The sequence below is a fragment of the Carcharodon carcharias genome, chromosome 10 (assembly GCF_017639515.1).
Source record: "Carcharodon carcharias isolate sCarCar2 chromosome 10, sCarCar2.pri, whole genome shotgun sequence".
In the NCBI taxonomy this organism is placed as follows: Eukaryota; Metazoa; Chordata; class Chondrichthyes; order Lamniformes; family Lamnidae; genus Carcharodon; species Carcharodon carcharias.
In genome coordinates, this window is record NC_054476.1 from 141774241 (window position 1) to 141795139 (window position 20899).

Genomic DNA, 20899 nt, shown 5'->3' on the forward strand with positions numbered 1-20899 from the left:
GCTAATTCCAGACACCCACTACCCTCTGCATAAAAAAGTTCTTCCTCATATCCCCCCTACACCTTCTGCCACTTATCTTGAATCTATGTCCCCTGGTTCTAGAATTCTCCATCAAGGGAAACAATTTTATCCTGTCCACTCTTTCTATTCCCCTCATAATTTTGTACACCTCAATCAAGTCACCTCTCAGCCTTCTTCGTTCTAAGGAAAATAACCACAACCTGTCCAAGCTCTCCTCATGGCTACACTTTTCTAACCCTGGCAACATTCTTGTAAACCCCCTCTGCACTCTCTCCAGAGCTATTACGTCCTTCTTGTAATGTGGTGACCAGAACTGCACACAATACTCCAGTTGTGGCCTCACCAGTGTTTTATACAATTCCAACATTATATCCTTATTTTTATATTCTATACCTCTGCCAATGAAGGAGAGCATTCCATATGCCTTCTTTACAACCTTGTCTACTTGAACTGCTGCCTTCAGGGACCTGTGTACATGTACGCCAGGGTCTCTCACTTCATCTACCCCTCTTAGTATATTCCCATTTATTGTGTAATTCCTGTAAATGTATGACCTCACACTTCTCTATGTTAAAATCCATCTGCCACTTTACCGCACACTCCACCAACCCATCTATATCATTTTGGAGATTATGGCTATCCTCTACACTATCCACTACTCGGCCAATCTTTGTGTCATCTGCAAATTTCCCAATCGTGCCCCCCACGTTCACGTCCAAATCGTTAATATATAACACAAACAGCAAGGGTCCCAACACCAAGCCCTGTGGAACACTACTTGAGAAAACTTTCCATTCACAAGGGCATCCATTGACCGTTACTCTTTGTTTCCTGTTACAAAGCCAACCTTTTATCCAGTTTGCCACATTACCCTGAATCCCATGGGCTTTTACTTTCCTGACCAATCTGCCATGTGGGACCTTGTCAAATGCCTTGCTAAAATCCATGTACACAACATCCACTGCACTACCTTTATCAACCCTTCTTGTCACTTCCTCAAAGAATTCAATCAAACTTGTGAGGCAAGACCTTCCTTTAACAAATCCATGCTGACCATCCCTGATAGTCCATGCCTTTCCACATGACAGTTAATCCTACCTCTCAGGATTGATTCTACTAATTTGCTCACCACTGATGTAAGACTAACTGGCCTATAATTGTTTGGCATTTCTTGACTCATCGAATTGAATTTTTCGATGAAATAACAGAGAAGGTTGATGAGGGAATGCAACGGATGCTGGTTAACAAAACAGGCTTATCGAATGGGAAGTTCAGTGTCAGCTTGGGTAAAAAATTGGCTTAAGGGCAGGAAACAGCGAGTTGTGGTAAATGGTTGTCTTTCAGAGTGGAGAGTGGTAGACAGCGGTTTTTTTCCAAGGGTCAGTGTTCAGACCATTGCTTCTTTTCATATATATAAATGTCTTGGATATTGAAATGCGGAGTAAAATTTTTAAATTTGCCAATGATTTGATACCTTTGAGCTTAGCAGAACACGTCGAGAGCATAGTTAGCAGAACATGTGGGGGCTTGGGCTTCATAAATTGAGGGATTGAGAAGCTGGGGTTGCTCACCTTGGAGCAAACAGATTGAGGAGAGATTTGATAGAGACGTACGAGAATAAGACAGGTCTTGATAAGGTGGACAAAGAATAGCTTTTCCTATTGACTAATGTACAAGGGCCAGGGGACATGGATTTAAGGTTTTGGGCAAGAATAGGAGGGAAATGTGAGGAAGAACTTTTTTTTTTTTACACAGCCAGTGGTGATGACCTGGAACTTGCTGCTCACAAGGAGTGGAAGCGGAGACAATCAATGATTTCAAACGGAAATTGGATGGGCACTTGAGGGAAATAAAGTTGCCGGGCTACAGAGTGGGAAATCAGACTGACTGGATTGCTCTACAGAGAACCAGCATGGATTTGATGGGACAAATGACCTCCTGTGCCATAATGATAATGACTCAATATCATCCAAAACACTGCACCTCCAACCATGAAGCGCTCCCTCGGTGCTGAAAGCGCTCCCTCGGTGCTGACCCCCCGACAGCGCGGCGCTCCCTCGGTGCTGACCCTCCGACAGCGCGGCGCTCCCTCGGTGCTGACCCTCCGACAGCGCGGTGCTCCCTCGGTGCTGACCCTCCCTCAGCGCGGTGCTCCCTCGGTGCTGACCCTCCGACAGCGCGGCACTCCCTCGGTGCTGACCCTTGAAGTATGCATTGATCAGATCCACTCTGCCTTTATACGCTGACACTGATTGGATTAAAGTCAGTGTCCTTTACAGCATGCCTGAGGCCCATCACCCTGGCTGCAAACTCCATCCCACCAGCACCACCCCATGTACCCTTCTCCCAACTCCCCTAAGCCCAGTCTGCACGCCCCTCACTAAACCCCCACCCTCCCCACATAGCCCAAACTAACTGGTTACATCTAACAGCACAAACACACACTGGTTTCAAGATCTTTTATTTATAAATATTCACATTGCACATGAATACTTGCTCCATTTCTGCAAAGTTCCTGTGCATTACCGGCTGGGACTGGCTTCAGCCTCATGGGGCAGGCACGAGAAATGACAAACATTATGGTTTGTCGCCCGAGATCAGTAGGTGCTCCCTGACCTGGTTACCGAGAGACGAGATCTCCCTGGCACCAGTCAGCTTCACCTTTAACCCCACCCACCACAGATACTGCAAACCCACCCCGTGATCCTCTTAAACCTGCAGGTGAGTGTGGGGCCAGAGTGGGGGTGGTATGGGGAGGGCGGGGAAGTAGGGGGGGTGGGGAAGGGAGACCGGGGAGGGGGTGGGCAGAAGGCCTGGTGGGGGGGAGGGGTAAGGAGGGAGAGAGGGAGGGGAGTGGGCACACAGAGATGTGGTGAGGAAGGAGAAGAGTGGGGGTGGGGGGGAACCATTTTAGGCCATTCTGCAATAGCTAAACTCCCCAATTCACACGAGGACTTTGCAGCCAACAAGCACCCCAGCACCCACCACCCCACCATGTACCCAGGTTCAGGACCAGGCAGCCCATGCCCCACAAACACCCAACATGTTGGGATGGGTCTCAGACTGGTTGCTAAGGAAACAGGTGAGCAGTTTGATAGTTTAACAGTCATAACATTTCAGATTGATTCAAATTATACAAAAAAAATCAAACATCTCTCATGAAACAAATGTGATGTGAACTGGAATACAAGGTATTGTTTAGTGATAAACTTGCCTGCTCCTAACTATTGTAGGACAGGGAAATACTGTTGCCACCAACCAACTCTCCTTAGTAACCACCGACTCTTTACATCATCTGTATGGGTGTCGTGACCTGGTCAGAGAGTGGCCAGTCCACTACTAATACCCCAAACTTTAATCTGAAGATCTTCCTGAGATGGGTTGATAAGGGTCTGCTCAATGTCTCTTGCGATTGGCTGGTTTATTCATGTTAATGCTGACCAAGCAGGTTAACATCGGCCCTACCGCATGATGACACCTTCCCCCTTATTACCCCCCATCCCACACACTCTGGCCTCACAGAACATGGAGGGGCAGAAAGCCAGATCCTTGCCCCTACCCCACTCCCGTTTATAGCTTAGGTAGCTGGGCTCAGTGTTTAACTGACCCAGCCACATGAAATCAGTCTACCTCAGGGGACAGTAACCCCCACTAGACTGTGGCTAATGTCTTTTTACCTGCCCAGTAATGGGGCAAGAAGTGACAGGTGCAAAACAGGACCTCAAACAGGCAGGAGGTAATCCTCCTACCTCCAGCCATGAGCCCCACAACCATCAAACCACCTTCCGCCACGCTCCAGTTCTCCCCCCACCGGGGTTGCTGTGATAGTCAAAGGGTTTGGTCGGGGGTGGGGGGGGAGCAGTCTGGCTGGGGGTGGGGTAACCAAGGCACTGAGACAGGAGATTCCATCCTTCACCTGAGCATTGATATCGAGTGAACAAACATTCCTGGGAGAAAATCACTAGCACCAAATCTTCGAGACCTCAAAACTCTGTCAACGCCTTGGCGAACGCTGACTGACCGAGCACTCCAAACACAAAAACAAAACTTTACTTTTTAAAAAAAATGTCCCGGCGTTTCTTGGCCGATCAGATATTTTGAAATCCTGGGAACAGTTTCCTCTCTTTCAGATACAGAAATCCAACTGGCAGATTCACTGTACAGTATATAAAAAAGAAACAGTCTGAAAACAGCAAATCTTGCTTCACTCCTGGGATTGGGGGAAGGGGGCGGGTGGAAGGGGATGGCTGTTCAACCAGGAGGGGTATCACTTGAGCAATTCTGTGCACATCACTGGAATGTGAGTGTGTTTGATTGAGGGGTGAGCTTCCTCGTTGCTAATCACCAAGTGTGAGCTTGGTGCACAAAGGTTTCTATTTATTAAGATTCCTTGTTCCTCTGGTCTTCAGGAGTGGACACTGGGCTAAGCAAGCAGCCTGATCACTCCGTTGTCAGATCCCAGCAGGAGCAGGCGCTTGGCGGGAAGGATCCCCAGGCTTGTCAGTGTCCCGCGGAAGTTCTCGGAGCTCAGTTTGTTCATGGCAACTGGGGCCGAGGTGCCCAACAGCGAGTAGATTCCAATGCGATTGGCCGCCGTGCCGGCTACAATCTCATTACCATGGAGATCGAAAGTGTGCACGGGGTCAGAGGGTGACCTGTAATGGTGGAAAGGCTTCTGGTCGGACTCTTTCCAGATAGTGAGGCAGTGATCAGTCGAGGAACTGACCACAACATTCCCTTCCGCGGTCTGAGCAAAGGAAAAGGAAAACTGAATGAGTGGCAGGACAGCAACAACCACCTGCATTTATATAGCACCTTTAAAGCAGCACAACACCCCAAGGAGCTTAACGAGTGCATTCTCAATAAAGACATTTTTGACATTGACTCAGAGGGAGCAGAGTAGGAGACAGGTGACCAGCAACTTGGTCAAAGATGTAAGTTTGAGGGAGGCTCATAAAAGGAGGTGAAGAGGTTTAGAGGAGGAATTCCAGAGCTTTTGGTTTACTAGGGGCGATTCAAACAGGTTGTTATGTTTCAGTTTTAAACATCTACATTTATTCAGCCTTGACAGATGTTGCAGCGATTGAGAGGTTCCACAGGGCTGGCACTTGGGTTAAACTCCTCATGAAGAAGACCTGATGGGACAGGTTGGTGAGTGAGGCCAGTGAACCATGGACCCAGGGGCCAGTCACCATCATGACTGCTGCTGCCATGTTTACCCTTCTGTGAAACTTTAGCCAAAATAAAAACACTCCCTCGCCCACGCACTGGCCCACATAATGCAAACACAACTCATTTAACCCTCGCCAGCCTGTAACACGACAAATTATACACCGGAAGCCAGTGGGGGTGGAGCTGGACAAGCAGACAAGTGTTAGACAGTTCAAATCCCACCAGGAGAAATTGGGAAACTGAATCCAGTAAATCAGTTGATCACCCAGCACCAAATGAAACAACTGTGCCAACTGTCAGATCACCGTTAAAACCCAACTGATTCGCTAACGTCCTTCAGGGAAGGAAGCCTACTGTCTTCACCTGGTCTGTGCCCATGTATGACTCCAGTCATAAGAGTAATTTACAAGGCATGAGGTGGCCATTGAGCTCTTGCTAGCTCTCCGTGGAGCAATCTAGTCAATCCCACTCCCCCTCTCTACCCCTGTAAGTTTATCTCCCTCAGACCCATCAATTTCCTTTCAAAATTATTTATCATCTCTGCTTCCACCACCCTCATTGACAGTGAGTTCCAGCTCATCACCACTCGCTGGGCAAAAAAAGTTCTTCACATTTGCCCTGCATCTCTTGCCCAAAACCTTAAATCCATGTCCCCTGGTCCTTGTAGCATCAACTGATGGGAATGGTTTCTCCTTGTCTGCCTTACCTAAACCTGTCATAATCTTGTACACCCGTGTCAAATCTCCCTCAATTTAATTTCTCCAAGGAGAACAGTCTTAGATTCTCCTACCTAACCTTGTTGATAAAACCTTTCAACCTTGGAACCATTCTTGTAAATCTCCTCCGCATCTTGTCAAGAACCTTCACATCCTTTCTAAAATGTGGTGACCAGAACTGGATGCAATACTGTAGTTGGGGCCTAACCAGAGCTTCATAAAAGTTCAGCATAACATAAGGCTGAGATAGATTTTTGATCTCGCAGGGATTCAAGGGAAATGGAGCGCGAACAGGAAAGATGAGGCGAGGCAAAAGATCAGCTATGATCAGACTGAATGGCGAGGCAGGCTCGAGGGCCGGCTGGTCTTCTTCTGCTCCTTTCTTTTTACGTTTGAACAATTTTTTTATTTGTTCTCGGGATGTGGGTGTCGCTGGCTAGGCCAGCATTTATTGCCCATCCCTAATTGCCCTTGAGACGGTGGTGGTGAACTGCCTTCTTGAACCATTGCAGTCCATGTGGTGTAGATACACCCACTGTGCTGTTAGAGAGGGGGTTCCAAGATTTTGACCAAGTGACAGTGAAGGAACGGCGATATATTTCCAAGTCAGGATGGTGAGTGGCTTGGAGGGGAACTTCCAGGTGGTGCTGTTCCCATCTACCTGCTGCCCTTGTCCTTCTAGATGGTAGTGGTCATGGGTTTGGAAGGTGCTGTCGAAGGAGCCTTGGTGAATTCCTGCAGTGCATCTTGTAAATGGTACACACTGCTGCTACTGTGCGTCGGTTGTGGAGGGAGTGAATGTGAGAGTTGGTTTAAGTTAGTGGTCCCACACCAGGGTTGATGAAATTGTCCTTGGGGAAGGGTGATAAATATCAGTCTTTCCAACAATGCCCACATCCCAAGATTGGAAATAAACCTTTCCATGACTGAATTTAGTCACTGTGATAACCCTCCCTCCCTCCCCCTAGTTACTGATTCACTAACCAGTGACAATCCTCACTCCGTCTCCCTAGTTACCGATTCACTAGCCAGTGATAATCGCCACTCCATCTCCCTAGTTACTGATTAAATAACCAGTCACAATCCTCACTCAGTCTCCCTAGTTACAGGTTCACTAACCAGTATAATCGTCACTCTGCTCCCTAGTTACCAATTCACTAGCCAGTGACAATCCTCACGGTCTGTCTAGTTACCAATTCACTTACCAGTGACAAGCTTCACTCTGTCTCCCTAGTTACTGATTAAATAACCAGTCACAATCCTCATTTTGTCTCCATAGTTACCGATTCACTAGCCAGTATAATCGTCGCTCTGTTCCCTGGTTACTGATTCACTAAGGAGTGAGAACAATCTGCGTTCATAGTGTTAATAGTCTTTAAAGAATTATTACAGTTTACAACAACTATGTATTCCTTCAAGGCACAAAAACCCAAATAGAAAAGTCAGTCAACTGCAGCTAGCAAAGAAAGTTAAGGATTGTATAAGATTAAAAGGAAAGGCTTATAAAGTTACCAGAAACAGTATTAAACCTGAGGATTGGGGGGGTGGTTTAGAATACAGCAAAGGAGGACCAAGAAACTGATAAAGAAAGAGAGAATAGAATATGAATTAAACTAGCAAAAAACATAAAAACAGACTGTAAAAGCTTCTATAGGTTTGTAGAAAGGAAACGTTTGGTGGGTCCAATACAGGCAGGTCAGGAGAATTCATAATAGGGATAAGAGAAATGGCAGAGAAGCTAAATGATTACTTGGTGTCTGTTTTCAGAGGAAGATACAGGCTCCCAGAATTAGAGATCCAAGGGACTAGGGAGAATGAGAAGTTGAAGGATATTAGGATTAGTAAAAAGATTGTATTGGAGAAATTAATGGGGCTGAAGGTTGATAAGTCCCCAGGAGCTGATATTCTGCATCCCAGGGTGTTGAAAGAGGTTGCTATAGAGATAGTGGATGCTTTGTGATCATCTATCAAAATTCTATAGATTCTGGAATGGTTCCTGCAGATTGGAGGTGGCAAATGTCACCCCACTATTTAAGAAGGGAGGGAGAGAGAAAACAGGGAACTACAGACCTGTTAGCCTTACATCAGGAGCAGGGAAAATGCTGGCATCTGTTTTAAAGGATGTGATTAATGGATACTTGGATAACCATGATCTGATTGGGCATAGTCAGCATGGATTTGTGAATGGGAAATCATGTTAGATGAACCTGTTGGGAGTTTTTTGAGGATGTTACTAACAGAATTGTTAAAGGAGAGTCAGTAGGCATAATATACTTGGATTTTCAGAAGGCTTTTGATAAAGTCCCCCACAGGAGGTTGATTAGCAAATTAAAAGCAAATGGGATAGGAGGTAATATACTGGCATGGATTAAGAATTGGTTAACAGGCAGAAAACAGAGAGTAGGAATAAACGGGTCATTCTCGCATTGGCAGGCTGTGACTAGTGGGGTACCACAAGGATCAGTACTTGGGCCCCAGCTGTTCACAATATATATCACTGATTTGGTTGTGGGGACCAGATGTAATATTTCCAAGTTTGTGGATGATACAAAGCTAGACAGGAATGTGTGTTGTGAGGAAGATGTAAAGCGGCTACAGGAGGATTTGGACAGACTTAGTGAGTGGGCAAGAACATGGCAGATGGAATATGATGTGGTGGAAAAATGTGAGGTTATCCACTTTGGTAGGAGGAGCAGATGTGCAGAGTATTTCCTAAATGGTTAGAGATTAGAAAGTGTAGATGTACAAAGGGACCTGGGTGTCCTTGTCCATAACTCACTGAAGGCTAACAGCAGGTGCAGCAGGCAATTAGGAAGGTTAATGGAATGTTAGCCTTTATCGCAAGAGGATTTGAGTACAGGAGTAGTGAAGTCTTGCTTCAATTGTATAGAAGCTTGGTTAGCCTGCACCTGGAGTACTGTGTGCAGTTTTTGCCACCTTACCTCAGAAAGAATATTATTGCCGTAGAGGAAGCGCAACAAAGGTTCACCAGACTTGTTCTGGGGATGGTGGGACTGTTTTATGAAGAGAGATTGGGGAAACTGGGCCTGTATTCTCCAGAGTTTTAAAGAATGAGAGGTGATCTCTTGAAACCTACAAAATACTTAAAGGAATAGGCAGGGTAGATGCAGGTAAGGTGTTTCCCCTGGTTGGGGAGTCTAGAACCAGAGGACAGAATTTCAACATGAGGGGGAAGCCACTTACAACCGAGATGAGGAGAAATTTCTTTACTCAGAGGGTTGTGAATCTTTGGAATTCTCTACCGCAGAGGGCTGTGGAAGTTCAGTTATTGAATATGTTTAAGGGAGAGATTGACAGATTTCTAAATACCAACGACATAAAGGAATATGGGGATAGTGTGGGGAAAAAGGCATGAAGTGGATGATCAGCCATGATCATATTGCATAGCGGAGCAGGCTCGATGAGCTGAATGGCCTAATCCTGCTCCTATGTTCACCCTCTCCAGAAGTTGCCTGGTTTTGACAATTCTTTAAACTCTGAGTATTCCTTCAATTTCCCTTTGGAAAGTTACTATTCAATATGCTGCAAGATTCTAGCTCATTGGAGAAGAGTTTGTGGGTGGGCATTGGTTAGTCTCAGGGAAAAGAGGGAGCAGTCATCAATCTGTGATCAGTACCATCAAACATTTCAGAGGGAAATGGTTTAATGAAAGTTTTCCATCAATCCCCTTTCTGACCACCAATTCCCCAAGTGTGGAATGATTCAGTGTTTGGAAAAAGGGGGGGTTGTGTGATTGCGTGCAGAAGGGTCCAGTGCCCAGGGTACAGTGTTTCACACAGCGTTTAGCAGCGGGATAATCAGTGACTGTGCCAAAGATCAGTGTGAAAACCAGGGAATGATTCAGAGCAGAATGTCAGTGCCCAAGTCTGGGGTTGAAGGGGTAGGAGACAGTCCAGTCCCATTTGAAGTACCCTAGCCTCCCCCTCAACCCCTGAAACCTGACCAATGGGAGTTTTTAAACCAGGAGCTCAGGTTGGCAATTGCCACCAGCTCCAACCCAGTGACCTGAACAAGGCCAAGAGATCACCTTGGGTTTGTTTAACTTCACAGGTCAAGGACACTCACTGAGCCCCCATCCAGCTGCTCAGAGGCTCAGTCACACACTCGAGTATTTCCTGTGTTGCGCGCTCAGTGAGCTGGGCAGTGGGCAGAGGCTGCAGGCTAACCCACCCCAAGCTTTGACTCACTGACCCCTGTGCACTGGTCTGTGGAGTAGTATCCCCGATGCAGTGACCAGGGGTCCTGCGCTGGGAGACAAGGTCCCCCATCAAGGGAGGGTGGGGGGGTTCCCCACAACAGAAGACCTAGTCCCTCAACCCCTCCAGGTCCCACAGTGCGGTGACTGCATCTCTCCCACATCTCCGGGGCCCCGTGGGACAGTGATAAGGCTCTTGACGTACCTTGAGTTGAAGGATGTCACTCTCATGTGCCTGCCACACTCTCATGATCAGACCAGTCCTAGTGTCCAGCAGGTAAATATAGCCCGACGAGAATCCCACAGCAACGGAGCGGCCGCTTGGACTGACTGCCATGCAGCGAATCAGCCCCGCTGTCACACTGCTATTCAGTCTGAATTCATGCTGCAAAACAAATCCCAAAATGGTGATGCCCAGGGATCGACTCGAACCAAACATTCATCTCACTGAATCTTAATGAGCTGCAAACTCCACAGCACGAGACAAGACAAGGTGACTTAGAGAGGGACAAATCATACCCAGTGCAACACTGCTCCCTCGCCACAGCCCAAATTCCACAAGATTGTAGCACAGCAACCAGGAAAAGGAGCCCCGGTTGATTTCTCCTCTCTACAAGCCAGCAACTCCCTCAGTACTGACCCTGCGACAGTGCGGCACTCCCTCAGTACTGACCCCGCGACAGTGCGGCACTCCCTCAGTATTGACCCTGCGACAGTGCGGCACTCCCTCAGTACTGACCCTGCGACAGTGCGGCACTCCCTCAGTACTGACCCTGCGACAGTGCGGCACTCCCTCAGTACTGACCCTGCGACAGTGCGGCACTCCCTCAGTACTGACCCTGCGACAGTGCGGCACTCCCTCAGTACTGACCCTGCGACAGTGCGGCACTCCCTCAGTACTGACCCTGCGACAGTGCGGCACTCCCTCAGTACTGACCCTGCGACAGTGCGGCACTCCCTCAGTACTGACCCTGCGACAGTGCGGCACTCCCACAGTACTGACCCTGCGACAGTGCGGCACTCCCTCAGTACTGACTCTGCGACAGTGCGGCACTCCCACAGTACTGACCCTGCGACAGTGCGGCACTCCCTCAGTACTGACCCTGCGACAGTGCGGCACTCCCTCAGTACTGACCCTGCGACAGTGCGGCACTCCCTCAGTACTGACCCTGCGACAGTGCGGCACTCCCACAGTACTGACCCTGCGACAGTGCGGCACTCCCTCAGTACTGACCCTGCGACAGTGCGGCACTCCCTCAGTACTGACCCTGCGACAGTGCAGCACTCCCACAGCACTGACCCTCTGAGTGTTGAAGAGGGAGGTTTGGAGCCCTTAGGGATGGAGCGTGTGGATAGACTTTGGGGAGGGGGGTGCAGGATGAGGTTTTAGTGTCCAGGCGGAGGGCTGGTGTGCACCTGTAGTCCTGGTTTCCGGGGGTCGATGAAGTGCAGCACAGAGTCCGCTGTCCCAGTGATGATGCTGCAGTGCGGAGCCGGCATGGAGGTGACAGCAGTGACTGGATTCCGAGAGTCAAAGGCATCAAAAATCCTGATCGGCCTCCCTGGAAAAGAGAGTTTGGCCAGTCAGGAACTGTGCTCGGAACTCGGGGGGTGGTGAATAATTGTCCGGAGACCTGAACCTTTATGGAAACCTGTGGAGCCTGACTATAAAGTCATGTTTCCCTGCATCCACACACCCAACCCCACTCCCCCATTTGGCCCCACCCAGCCCAGCCAACTCCCCCCTTGGCCCTCTCACCGCTCACTCAGGGCCTCTCTTGGCTGACACCAGAACTGAAGGGCATGGAATTGAAACAAACCACCAGCCAATCAGAAACCAAACAGTTTGCAGCCCATTTGCCCCAAACCCCTCAGCTCCCAAAACACAACCCACCCCCTCATTCGGCCCCCGGTCCACACGCACACAGTGACACACCCAGACTGACACACACACACCCCACCCCACACCCACATGCCCCACACACACGCACCACCCACGTGCCCCCGCGCACCCGCCCCGCACCCCGCACACCCCACACGCACACCCCACACACGCACACCCCACACACGCACACCCCACACACGCACACCCCACACCACCCGCACCCCACACACCACCCGCACCCCACACACCACCCGCACCCCACACACGCCACACACGCACATGCCACACACGCACACCCCACACACGCACACCCCACACACGCACACCCCACACACGCACACCCCACACACGCACACCCCACACACCACCCGCACCCCACACACCACCCGCACCCCACACACGCCACACACGCACATGCCACACACGCACACCCCACACACGCACACCCCACACACGCACACCCCACACACGCACACCCCACACACGCACACCCTACACACGCACACCCCACACACGCACACCCCACACACCGCACACACCACCCACACCCGCCCCGCACCCCACACACCACCCGCATCCCACACACGCCACACACACCCACACACGCACACCCCACACACCCCACACACCCCACACACCACCCACACCCGCCCCGCATCCCACACACGCACACCCCACACACCCCACACACGCACACCCCGCACACGCACACCCCGCACACACACACCCCGCACACGCACACCCAGCACACGCACACCCCGCACACGCACACCCCGCACACGCACACCCCGCACACGCACACCCCACACACCCCACACACCCCACACACCCCACACACCCCACACACCACCCACACCCGCCCCGCACCCCACACACCACCTGCATCCCACACACGCCACACACACCCACACACGCACACCCCACACGCGCCACCCACACACCCCACACACCACCCACACCCACCCCGCACCCCACACACCACCCACATCCCACACACGCCACACACCACCCACACACCCCACACACGCACACCCCACACGCGCCACCCACACACCACCCACACCCGCCCCGCACCCCACACACCATCCGCATCCCACACATGCCACACACACCCACACACGCACACACCACACACGCACACCCCACACACCCGCCCAACACCCCACGCACCACCCACACCCCACCCACACCCCCACATACCACACCCCCACGCACCACACCCCCACGCACCACACCCCCACGCGCCACACCCCCACGCGCCACACCCCCACGCACACACCACACACACCCCCACGCGCCACCCACATCCCACACGCGCCACCCACACCCCACACGCGCCACCCACACCCCACCCGCACCCCCACACGCCACCCGCACCCCCACACGCCACCCGCCCCACACGCCACACACACCCCACACACGCCCCCCACGCCACACACACCCCCCACGCCACACACACCCCCCACGCCACACACACCCCCCACGCCACACACACCCCCCACGCCACACACACCCCCCACGCCACACACACCCCCCACGCCACACACACCCCCCACGCCACACACACGCCCTACGCCACACACACCCCCCACGCCACACACACCCCCCACGCCACACACACCCCCCACGCCACACACACCCCCCACGCCACACACACCCCCCACGCCACAACACCCCACACACACACCCCACACACACCCCCCCACACACACCCACACCAACACCCCCACACACACACCCCACACACACCCCCCCACACACACCCCCACACACACCCCCCCACACACACACACCCCCACACACACCCCCCCACACACATACCCCCACACACACCCCCCACACACACCCCACACACACTCCCCCACACGCCACACACACACCCCCCACCCCACACACACACCCCACACACACACCCCACACACACACCCCACACACACACCCCACACACACACCCCACACACACACCCCACACACACACCCCACACACACACCCCACACACACACCCCACACACACACCCCACACACATCAAAATGTCTCTGGGTTTTGCTAAGGACGCAGCCAAACCAATTTCCTCTCTACCTTTCAGGAACACGGTGCAGAAACAAAAAACTGCTGCGCAGAGAGCAGTCAGAACAAGAGACTCCCGGGTTACTGCAGGATGAGTATTCCTCACTTTATTAACCTCATGAATCTGTTACTCTCACCTGTGAACTGGTCCCAGAGGTGAACAGACCCATCACAGCTCACCACCTGTTGCAGAGCCTCTGCCTGCTGGACATAGAAGACAGATTTCCTATGCTCGGAGTAGGTTAACCGTGGCTCCATCTCTCTGGTGCCATCGCCATAGTTATAGAGAGGCCATAGGCGCACTGTCTTGTCCCGACTCGCACTCAGGAAGAAATCCTCACCACTCAAAGTGGACAAGCATTTGATGGTGCCCGAGTGGCCGGTGAAATGCTGCAGCCGGATCTGATGGAAACAGAAGCGCGTATCATACTGGCTCAGGCCAATCTCGTATTGCCAATACGCCAGCCAGTTCCCACACAGCATCCTCGCGCTCCGGGGCAGCTCCTGCTTCAGGGAGCCATCCTCCTCCGATCCCCCGAATCCCAGGGTGTTAGGGCTCTGCTTCACTTGGGCTGAGCGAAGACCCTCGGACGCGGTGTCCTGTGGGATCTCAATGCGGTTTCCCACTGTCACGCTCCCGAACGTCCCACTCACTCTGTCATCTCCCACCAGAGTATCCCGCATGGAGAGAGCAAAACCTTTCTGCTGATGGGCATCTGGAGAGATCGGCTGAGATGATTCAGGACTCTGTATGCTGACTGTTTCCTGGTACAGGGTCACCAGCTTCCACACATGATCGTGGTTCGGCAAAACATTCTTAATAATCGAATCGCCTGTGAACAGCAAAAGAGGTCAACGGCCAAGGTCTGTTTTACAGGCAGTTAGAACGTGCGTCCCCTCACACCGAGAGAAAATAGACAGAGACAGGCGGGGAAGAAAGGAGGGGTGGGGGAGACAGGGCTGCAGAAAAAGGAGGAACAGGGAGTCAGGGAAATGCTGGGACACGACGAGATGTTACTGGGAGAGAGAGTTCCTAACCGCCCCTCCCAAAAGCCAATTACAAACTTCCTTGTGAAAATGAGGGCGAGAGAAAGAGTGGGAAAGCGCAGGTGAGAAGAAGAGAGCGGCAGCACAAAACACAGTTTGCTGTCAAATGACCCCCTCACGGCCATCTGCTCACATACTCATTTCTCACTCAGTAGGAAGGGGCTCAATGATCTTAAGCCAGTCCCTCCTCCCCATCCCTCCGCCACGCTCTCCCTCCTGGCCCTGCCCCTGCTTGCCCTCACCAATCAGGCAGTTGAAAGGGATGTAGGCGGAATAGGCCATCTCCAGACTGAACACCACCTCCAGCTCTTCCAGGGCAGCAAGATCCCAGCCCAGTTCAGTCCCATCCGACAGGCCTGCCAATCCGACTCTGGAATTTTCACTCACTCCCATCTGTAGAGATAACACAAATCACAGGGAATGTGGAGATTCCGAAGGGACAGGAAAAGACCTTGCATTTTATTAACCCACAGTCGCTGACACAGCATGGGACTGGTGGACTGATACTCTTCTAGTAACCAGTGCCAGGAGGTAAGTTTCTCACTATCCCTCCCAACACTGAGACCCAGAAAGAGTTCACTCACAAAGGACATTCCACACAATCCGAGTGGGAATCAGCAATCACAAACTAGATAATCAGCTTATCAAGCTGCAGCTTCAAAGAAAAACTATGTCAGGAGGTCCCAAAGCATTTTACAGCACTGCCTTGGAACTGCCCCTCCGACAGTGCGGCGCTCCCTCAGTACCGACCCTCCGACAGTGCGGCGCTCCCTCAGTACCGACCCTCCGACAGTGCGGCGCTCCCTCAGTACCGACCCTCCGACAGCGCGGCGCTCCCTCAGTACCGACCCACCGACAGCGCGGCGCTCCCTCAGTACCGACCCTCCGACAGCGCGGCGCTCCCTCAGTACCGACCCTCCGACAGCGCGGCGCTCCCTCAGTACCGACCCTCCGACAGCGCGGCGCTCCCTCAGTACCGACCCTCCGACAGCGCGGCGCTCCCTCAGTACCGACCCTCCGACAGCGCGGCGCTCCCTCAGTACCGACCCTCCGACAGCGCGGCGCTCCCTCAGTACCGACCCTCCGACAGCGCGGCGCTCCCTCAGTACCGACCCTCCGACAGCGCGGCGCTCCCTCAGTACCGACCCTCCGACAGCGCGGCGCTCCCTCAGTACCGACCCTCCGACAGCGCGGCGCTCCCTCAGTACCGACCCTCCGACAGCGCGGCGCTCCCTCAGTACCGACCCTCCGACAGCGCGGCGCTCCCTCAGTACCGACCCTCCGACAGCGCGGCGCTCCCTCAGTACCGACCCTCCGACAGCGCGGCGCTCCCTCACTACCGACCCTCCGACAGCGCGGCGCTCCCTCACTACCGACCCTCCGACAGCGCGGCGCTCCCTCACTACCGACCCTCCGACAGCGCGGCCTACCGACAGCGCGGCGCTCCCTCAGTACCGACCCTCCGACAGCGCGGCGCTCCCTCAGTACCGACCCTCCGACAGCGCGGCGCTCCCTCAGTACCGACCCTCCGACAGCGCGGCGCTCCCTCAGTACCGACCCTCCGACAGCGCGGCGCTCCCTCAGTACCGACCCTCCGACAGCGCGGCGCTCCCTCAGTACCGACCCTCCGACAGCGCGGCGCTCCCTCAGTACCGACCCTCCGACAGCGCGGCGCTCCCTCAGTACCGACCCTCCGACAGCGCGGCGCTCCCTCAGTACCAACCCTCCGACAGTGCGGCACTCCCACTGTACCGACCCTCCAGCAGCGCAGCACTCCCACTGTACCGACCCTCCGACAGTGCGGCACTCCCACTGTACCGACCCTCCGACAGAGCGGCACTCCCTCAGTACCGACCCTCCAGCGGCGCGGCACTCCCTCAGTACCGACCCTCCAGCGGCGCGGCACTCCCTCAGTACCGACCCTCCGACAGTGCGGCACTCCCACTGTACCGACCCTCCGACAGTGCGGCACTCCCACTGTACCGACCCTCCGACAGTGCAGCACTCCCTCAGTACTGACCCTCCGACAGTGCGGCACTCCCTCAGTACTGACCCTCCGACAGTGCGGCACTCCCTCAGTACTGACCCTCCGACAGTGCGGCACTCCCTCAGTACTGACCCTCCGACAGTGCGGCACTCCCTCAGTACTGACCCTCCGACAGTGCAGCACTCCCTCAGTACTGCCCTGGGAGTGTCCACCTGAGTTTTTATTTTCAGTTTCTGGAGTTGGATTGGAACCCACATCCTTCTGACTCAAGTGACGAGAGAGATCCCATTGAGCCGGGGTTGATAATGAGCTGCACATGGAGAAGGCGTTATCCGAGAGCAACCTACCCGGTGCTTCAGGTCAGAAACGATGGAGAATCCCTGAAAGAATCGACGCAATGTCTCACTCATGTGCTGAGTCACCATCTCCTGCCCGATTCTCAGACACACCAGCGCGATGAGGCTGAGGGTCTTCACACAGAGTGCCATGCGAGCCTGCACTCTGCTGGGGAAACTGAGACACACATACTGGTTACAGGCACCCACCAGAATCCAGACCCCCGCCCACACCCCACTCCATCACTGTCCCCATCAAACACTCCCAGGACAGCTACAGCACAGGGTTAGATACAGAGTAAAGCTCCCTTACACTGTCCCCATCAAACACTCCCAGGACAGGTACAGCACAGAGTTAGATACAGGGTAAAGCTCCCTCTACACTGTCCCCATCAAACACTCCCAGGACAGGTACAGCACGGGGTTAGATACAGAGTAAATCTCCCTCTACACTGTCCCCATCAAACACTCCCAGGACAGGTACAGCACGGGGTTAGATACAGAGTAAATCTCCCTCTACACTGTCCCCATCAAACACTCCCAGGACAGGTACAGCACGGGGTTAGATACAGAGTAAAGCTCCCTCTACACTGTCCCCATCAAACACTCCCAGGACAGGTACAGCATAGGGTTAGATACAGAGTAAAGCTCCCTCTACACTGTCCCCATCAAACACTCCCAGGACAGGTACAGCATGGGGTTAGATACAGAGTAAAGCTCCCTCTATACTGTCCCTATCAAACACTCCCAGGACAGGTACAGCACAGAGTTAGATACAGAGTAAAGCTCCCTCTACACTGTCCCCATCAAACACTCCCAGGACAGGTACAGCACAGGGTTAGATACAGAGTAAAGCTCCCTCTACACTGTCCCCATCAAACACTCCCAGGACAGGTACAGCACGGGGTTAGATACAGAGTAAAGCTCCCTCTACACCGTCCCCATCAAACACTCCCAGGACAGGTACAGATTGGGGTTAGATACAGAGTAAAGCTCCCTCTACACTGTCCCCATCAAACACTCCCAGGACAGGTACAGCACGGGGTTAGACACAGAGTAAAGCTCCCTCTGCACTGTCCCCATCAAACACTCCCAGGACAGGTACAGCACGGGGTTAGATACAGAGTAAAGCTCCCTCTACACTGTCGCCATCAAACACTCCCAGGACAGGTACAGCACAGGGTTAGATACAGAGTAAAGCTCCCTCTACACTGTCCCCATCAAACACTCCCAGGACAGGTACAGCATAGGTTAGATACAGAGTAAAGCTCCCTCTACACTGTCCCCATCAAACACTCCCATTCCCAGGACAGGTACAGCACAGGATCAGATACAGAATAAAGCTCCCTCTACACTGTCCCCATCAAACACTCCCAGGACAGGTACAACACAGGTTGGATACAGAGTAAAGCTCCCTCTACACTGTCCCCATCAAACACTCCCAGGACAGGTACAGCACGGGGTTAGACACAGAGTAAAGCTCCCTCTACACTATCCCCATCAAACACTCCCAGGACAGGTACAGCACGGGGTTAGATACAGAGTAAAGCTCCCTCTACACTGCCCTCAATTCTAACTGCAGAAATGCCCTGACCAGCATCAATTGCCTTTCTGCCATTTCTCCCAGCAGCTCACATCCTGTGCGGTGTTTCCAACCCACTCTGGCCATTGGTGGATTTGGAGCAGCTGGCGATTTGGGCCCATGTTTTCTGAGCCAATCCAGAGGCTTCTCTGTTGGGACTCGTACAGAAAGTAGACGAGATTCAGTGTCTGCCCTGGAGTTAATCTCAGCCCTCGAGGGTGAAAGCTGGTACCTAACTCTGTCCTACCCTGTGAAGCAGTGTTGGAGGTTAATTCATGTTCCTGTGAGAGAGCCGGATGGATTCTCCGAGGGGTGTCCAGGCGTTGGACCCACCTGGTGTTTGGGGAGGTGAGCACCTCCAGCACGGGAAGAAGCACATCCTGGTTAATCTTGGGCAGCACGTCCATTAAGGTGGTGTCAGACAGGTAAACAATGATCTTCTGTGTCAGGACCATAGCCGACAGCAACCCCGCCTCCTTCCGACTGTTCAGCCGCCAGCTGTTGCTGGGGCCAACCTGCAGGGTCAGAGGTCAGACCAGCATCAATTCCCTCGGCCACAGCAAGTGGTCCCTCAAAGCGGTGAAATGACCTTAAGCCAGTGTCGTACAATGGACTAGTAACTAGCCATATATGGCAAATTGAGAATCCAGATGTGTTTAATTACATTTCTAATTCACAAAAATAAAAGAATTAATAATAGATACCCTTGCTGGTCATGTGACCTGAATAGACATTGGCATGGGGTGTATGTGTGAACTTTAACCTGTTTGTGCATTAGCTGGTAAAACAGCAGGAGGAAAAGCAGTGTGTGTTAATTGTATATCCATTAATTGTATGGAGGTGGTGGATATTAACTGAGGATTCATTTGTGCTCCTGTATAACGATCAGGGTGAAACTGTGGTTGTTGAGCGAGGAGGTGCATGCTTGTAATGCGTAAATCTGAGACAAAGACTAATGAAAGTGTGTAAAGGTTGGCTCCAGTTCCATCCCTCACCACCTAGATTTCTGGATTATTCCCGTGTGCGAGTGTTTTTTGTCATTGCAACTGCTTTTGGTCCTTGGTCACTGAATGGTGGGATATTTGTTTACCTTATTGTGCGAGTGTGAGAGAGGCATTTCCTACTCAAATTAGTGCAACTGGTTCAAACAACTGTTAATGTAGCATCACCAGATTGTGTTCAGTGATTCTGGCTGGCTCCAGAACATGCTGTTCTAAGAAACTATCCCAGAAACATTCTACAAACTCCTTATCTAGGCTACTTTTGTCCATCTGACTTTTCCAGTCTATACATAAATTAAAATCTCCCATGATTATCACCATGCCTTTCTGACAAGCTCCCATTATTTCTTCCTTTATGCTCAACCCTACCATGTGGTTACTATTAGGGGGCCTGTACATGACTCCCACAAGTGACTTCTTGCCTTTAGCATTTCCCAGCTCTACACAAACCGTTTCCACATCCTGGTTTCCTGAACTTAGGTCATCCCTCTCTATCGTGCTAATACCATCATTAACTAACAGAGCCATTCCTCCACTTTTCCCTCACTTCCACCCTTCCTAAATATCCTGTACCCAATCCAGGTCCTCCTGCAGCCATGTCTCCGTAACGGCTATCAAATCGTAATTATATATCTCTACAGACACTCTCAGTTCATCTGTTTTGTTTCGAATGCTTTGTACATTCAGATGCAGAGCCTTTAGTTTTATCCTAATTCTTTTTATAATCTCTCGTCTCATCAGTTAACTTACTGTTAGATTTGTTCTCTCTTTCCCTTCCTCTCACGATCTGATTTTTATTTCCCATAATAATGCCTTTCTCTCTTGCCTCTACTCTTTGATTTACCACATCTTCCCAAATTTGATCCCT

General features: G+C 52.1%; 1 protein-coding gene across 3 annotated transcripts in view; it reads right to left on the minus strand.

The window, feature by feature from the left end:
• Positions 1-2466: 2466 nt before the first annotated feature.
• The window catches only part of wdr81 (WD repeat domain 81), a 30248-nt gene continuing 11815 nt past the window's right edge, over positions 2467-20899 (minus strand). For 2 of the 3 annotated variants that reach the window (XM_041197325.1, XM_041197324.1), the window contains exons 5-11: positions 19364-19545; positions 17461-17626; positions 15369-15519; positions 14217-14912; positions 11542-11687; positions 10331-10510; positions 2467-4768 (exon numbers count right to left, since the gene is read on the minus strand). In XM_041197325.1, the coding sequence (XP_041053259.1) occupies positions 4445-4768; positions 10331-10510; positions 11542-11687; positions 14217-14912; positions 15369-15519; positions 17461-17626; positions 19364-19545 (1845 nt within the window). In that variant the 3' untranslated portion in view covers positions 2467-4444. The remainder of the gene's footprint in view (positions 4769-10330; positions 10511-11541; positions 11688-14216; positions 14913-15368; positions 15520-17460; positions 17627-19363; positions 19546-20899) is intronic. The other variant, XM_041197327.1, reaches the window with a different exon arrangement.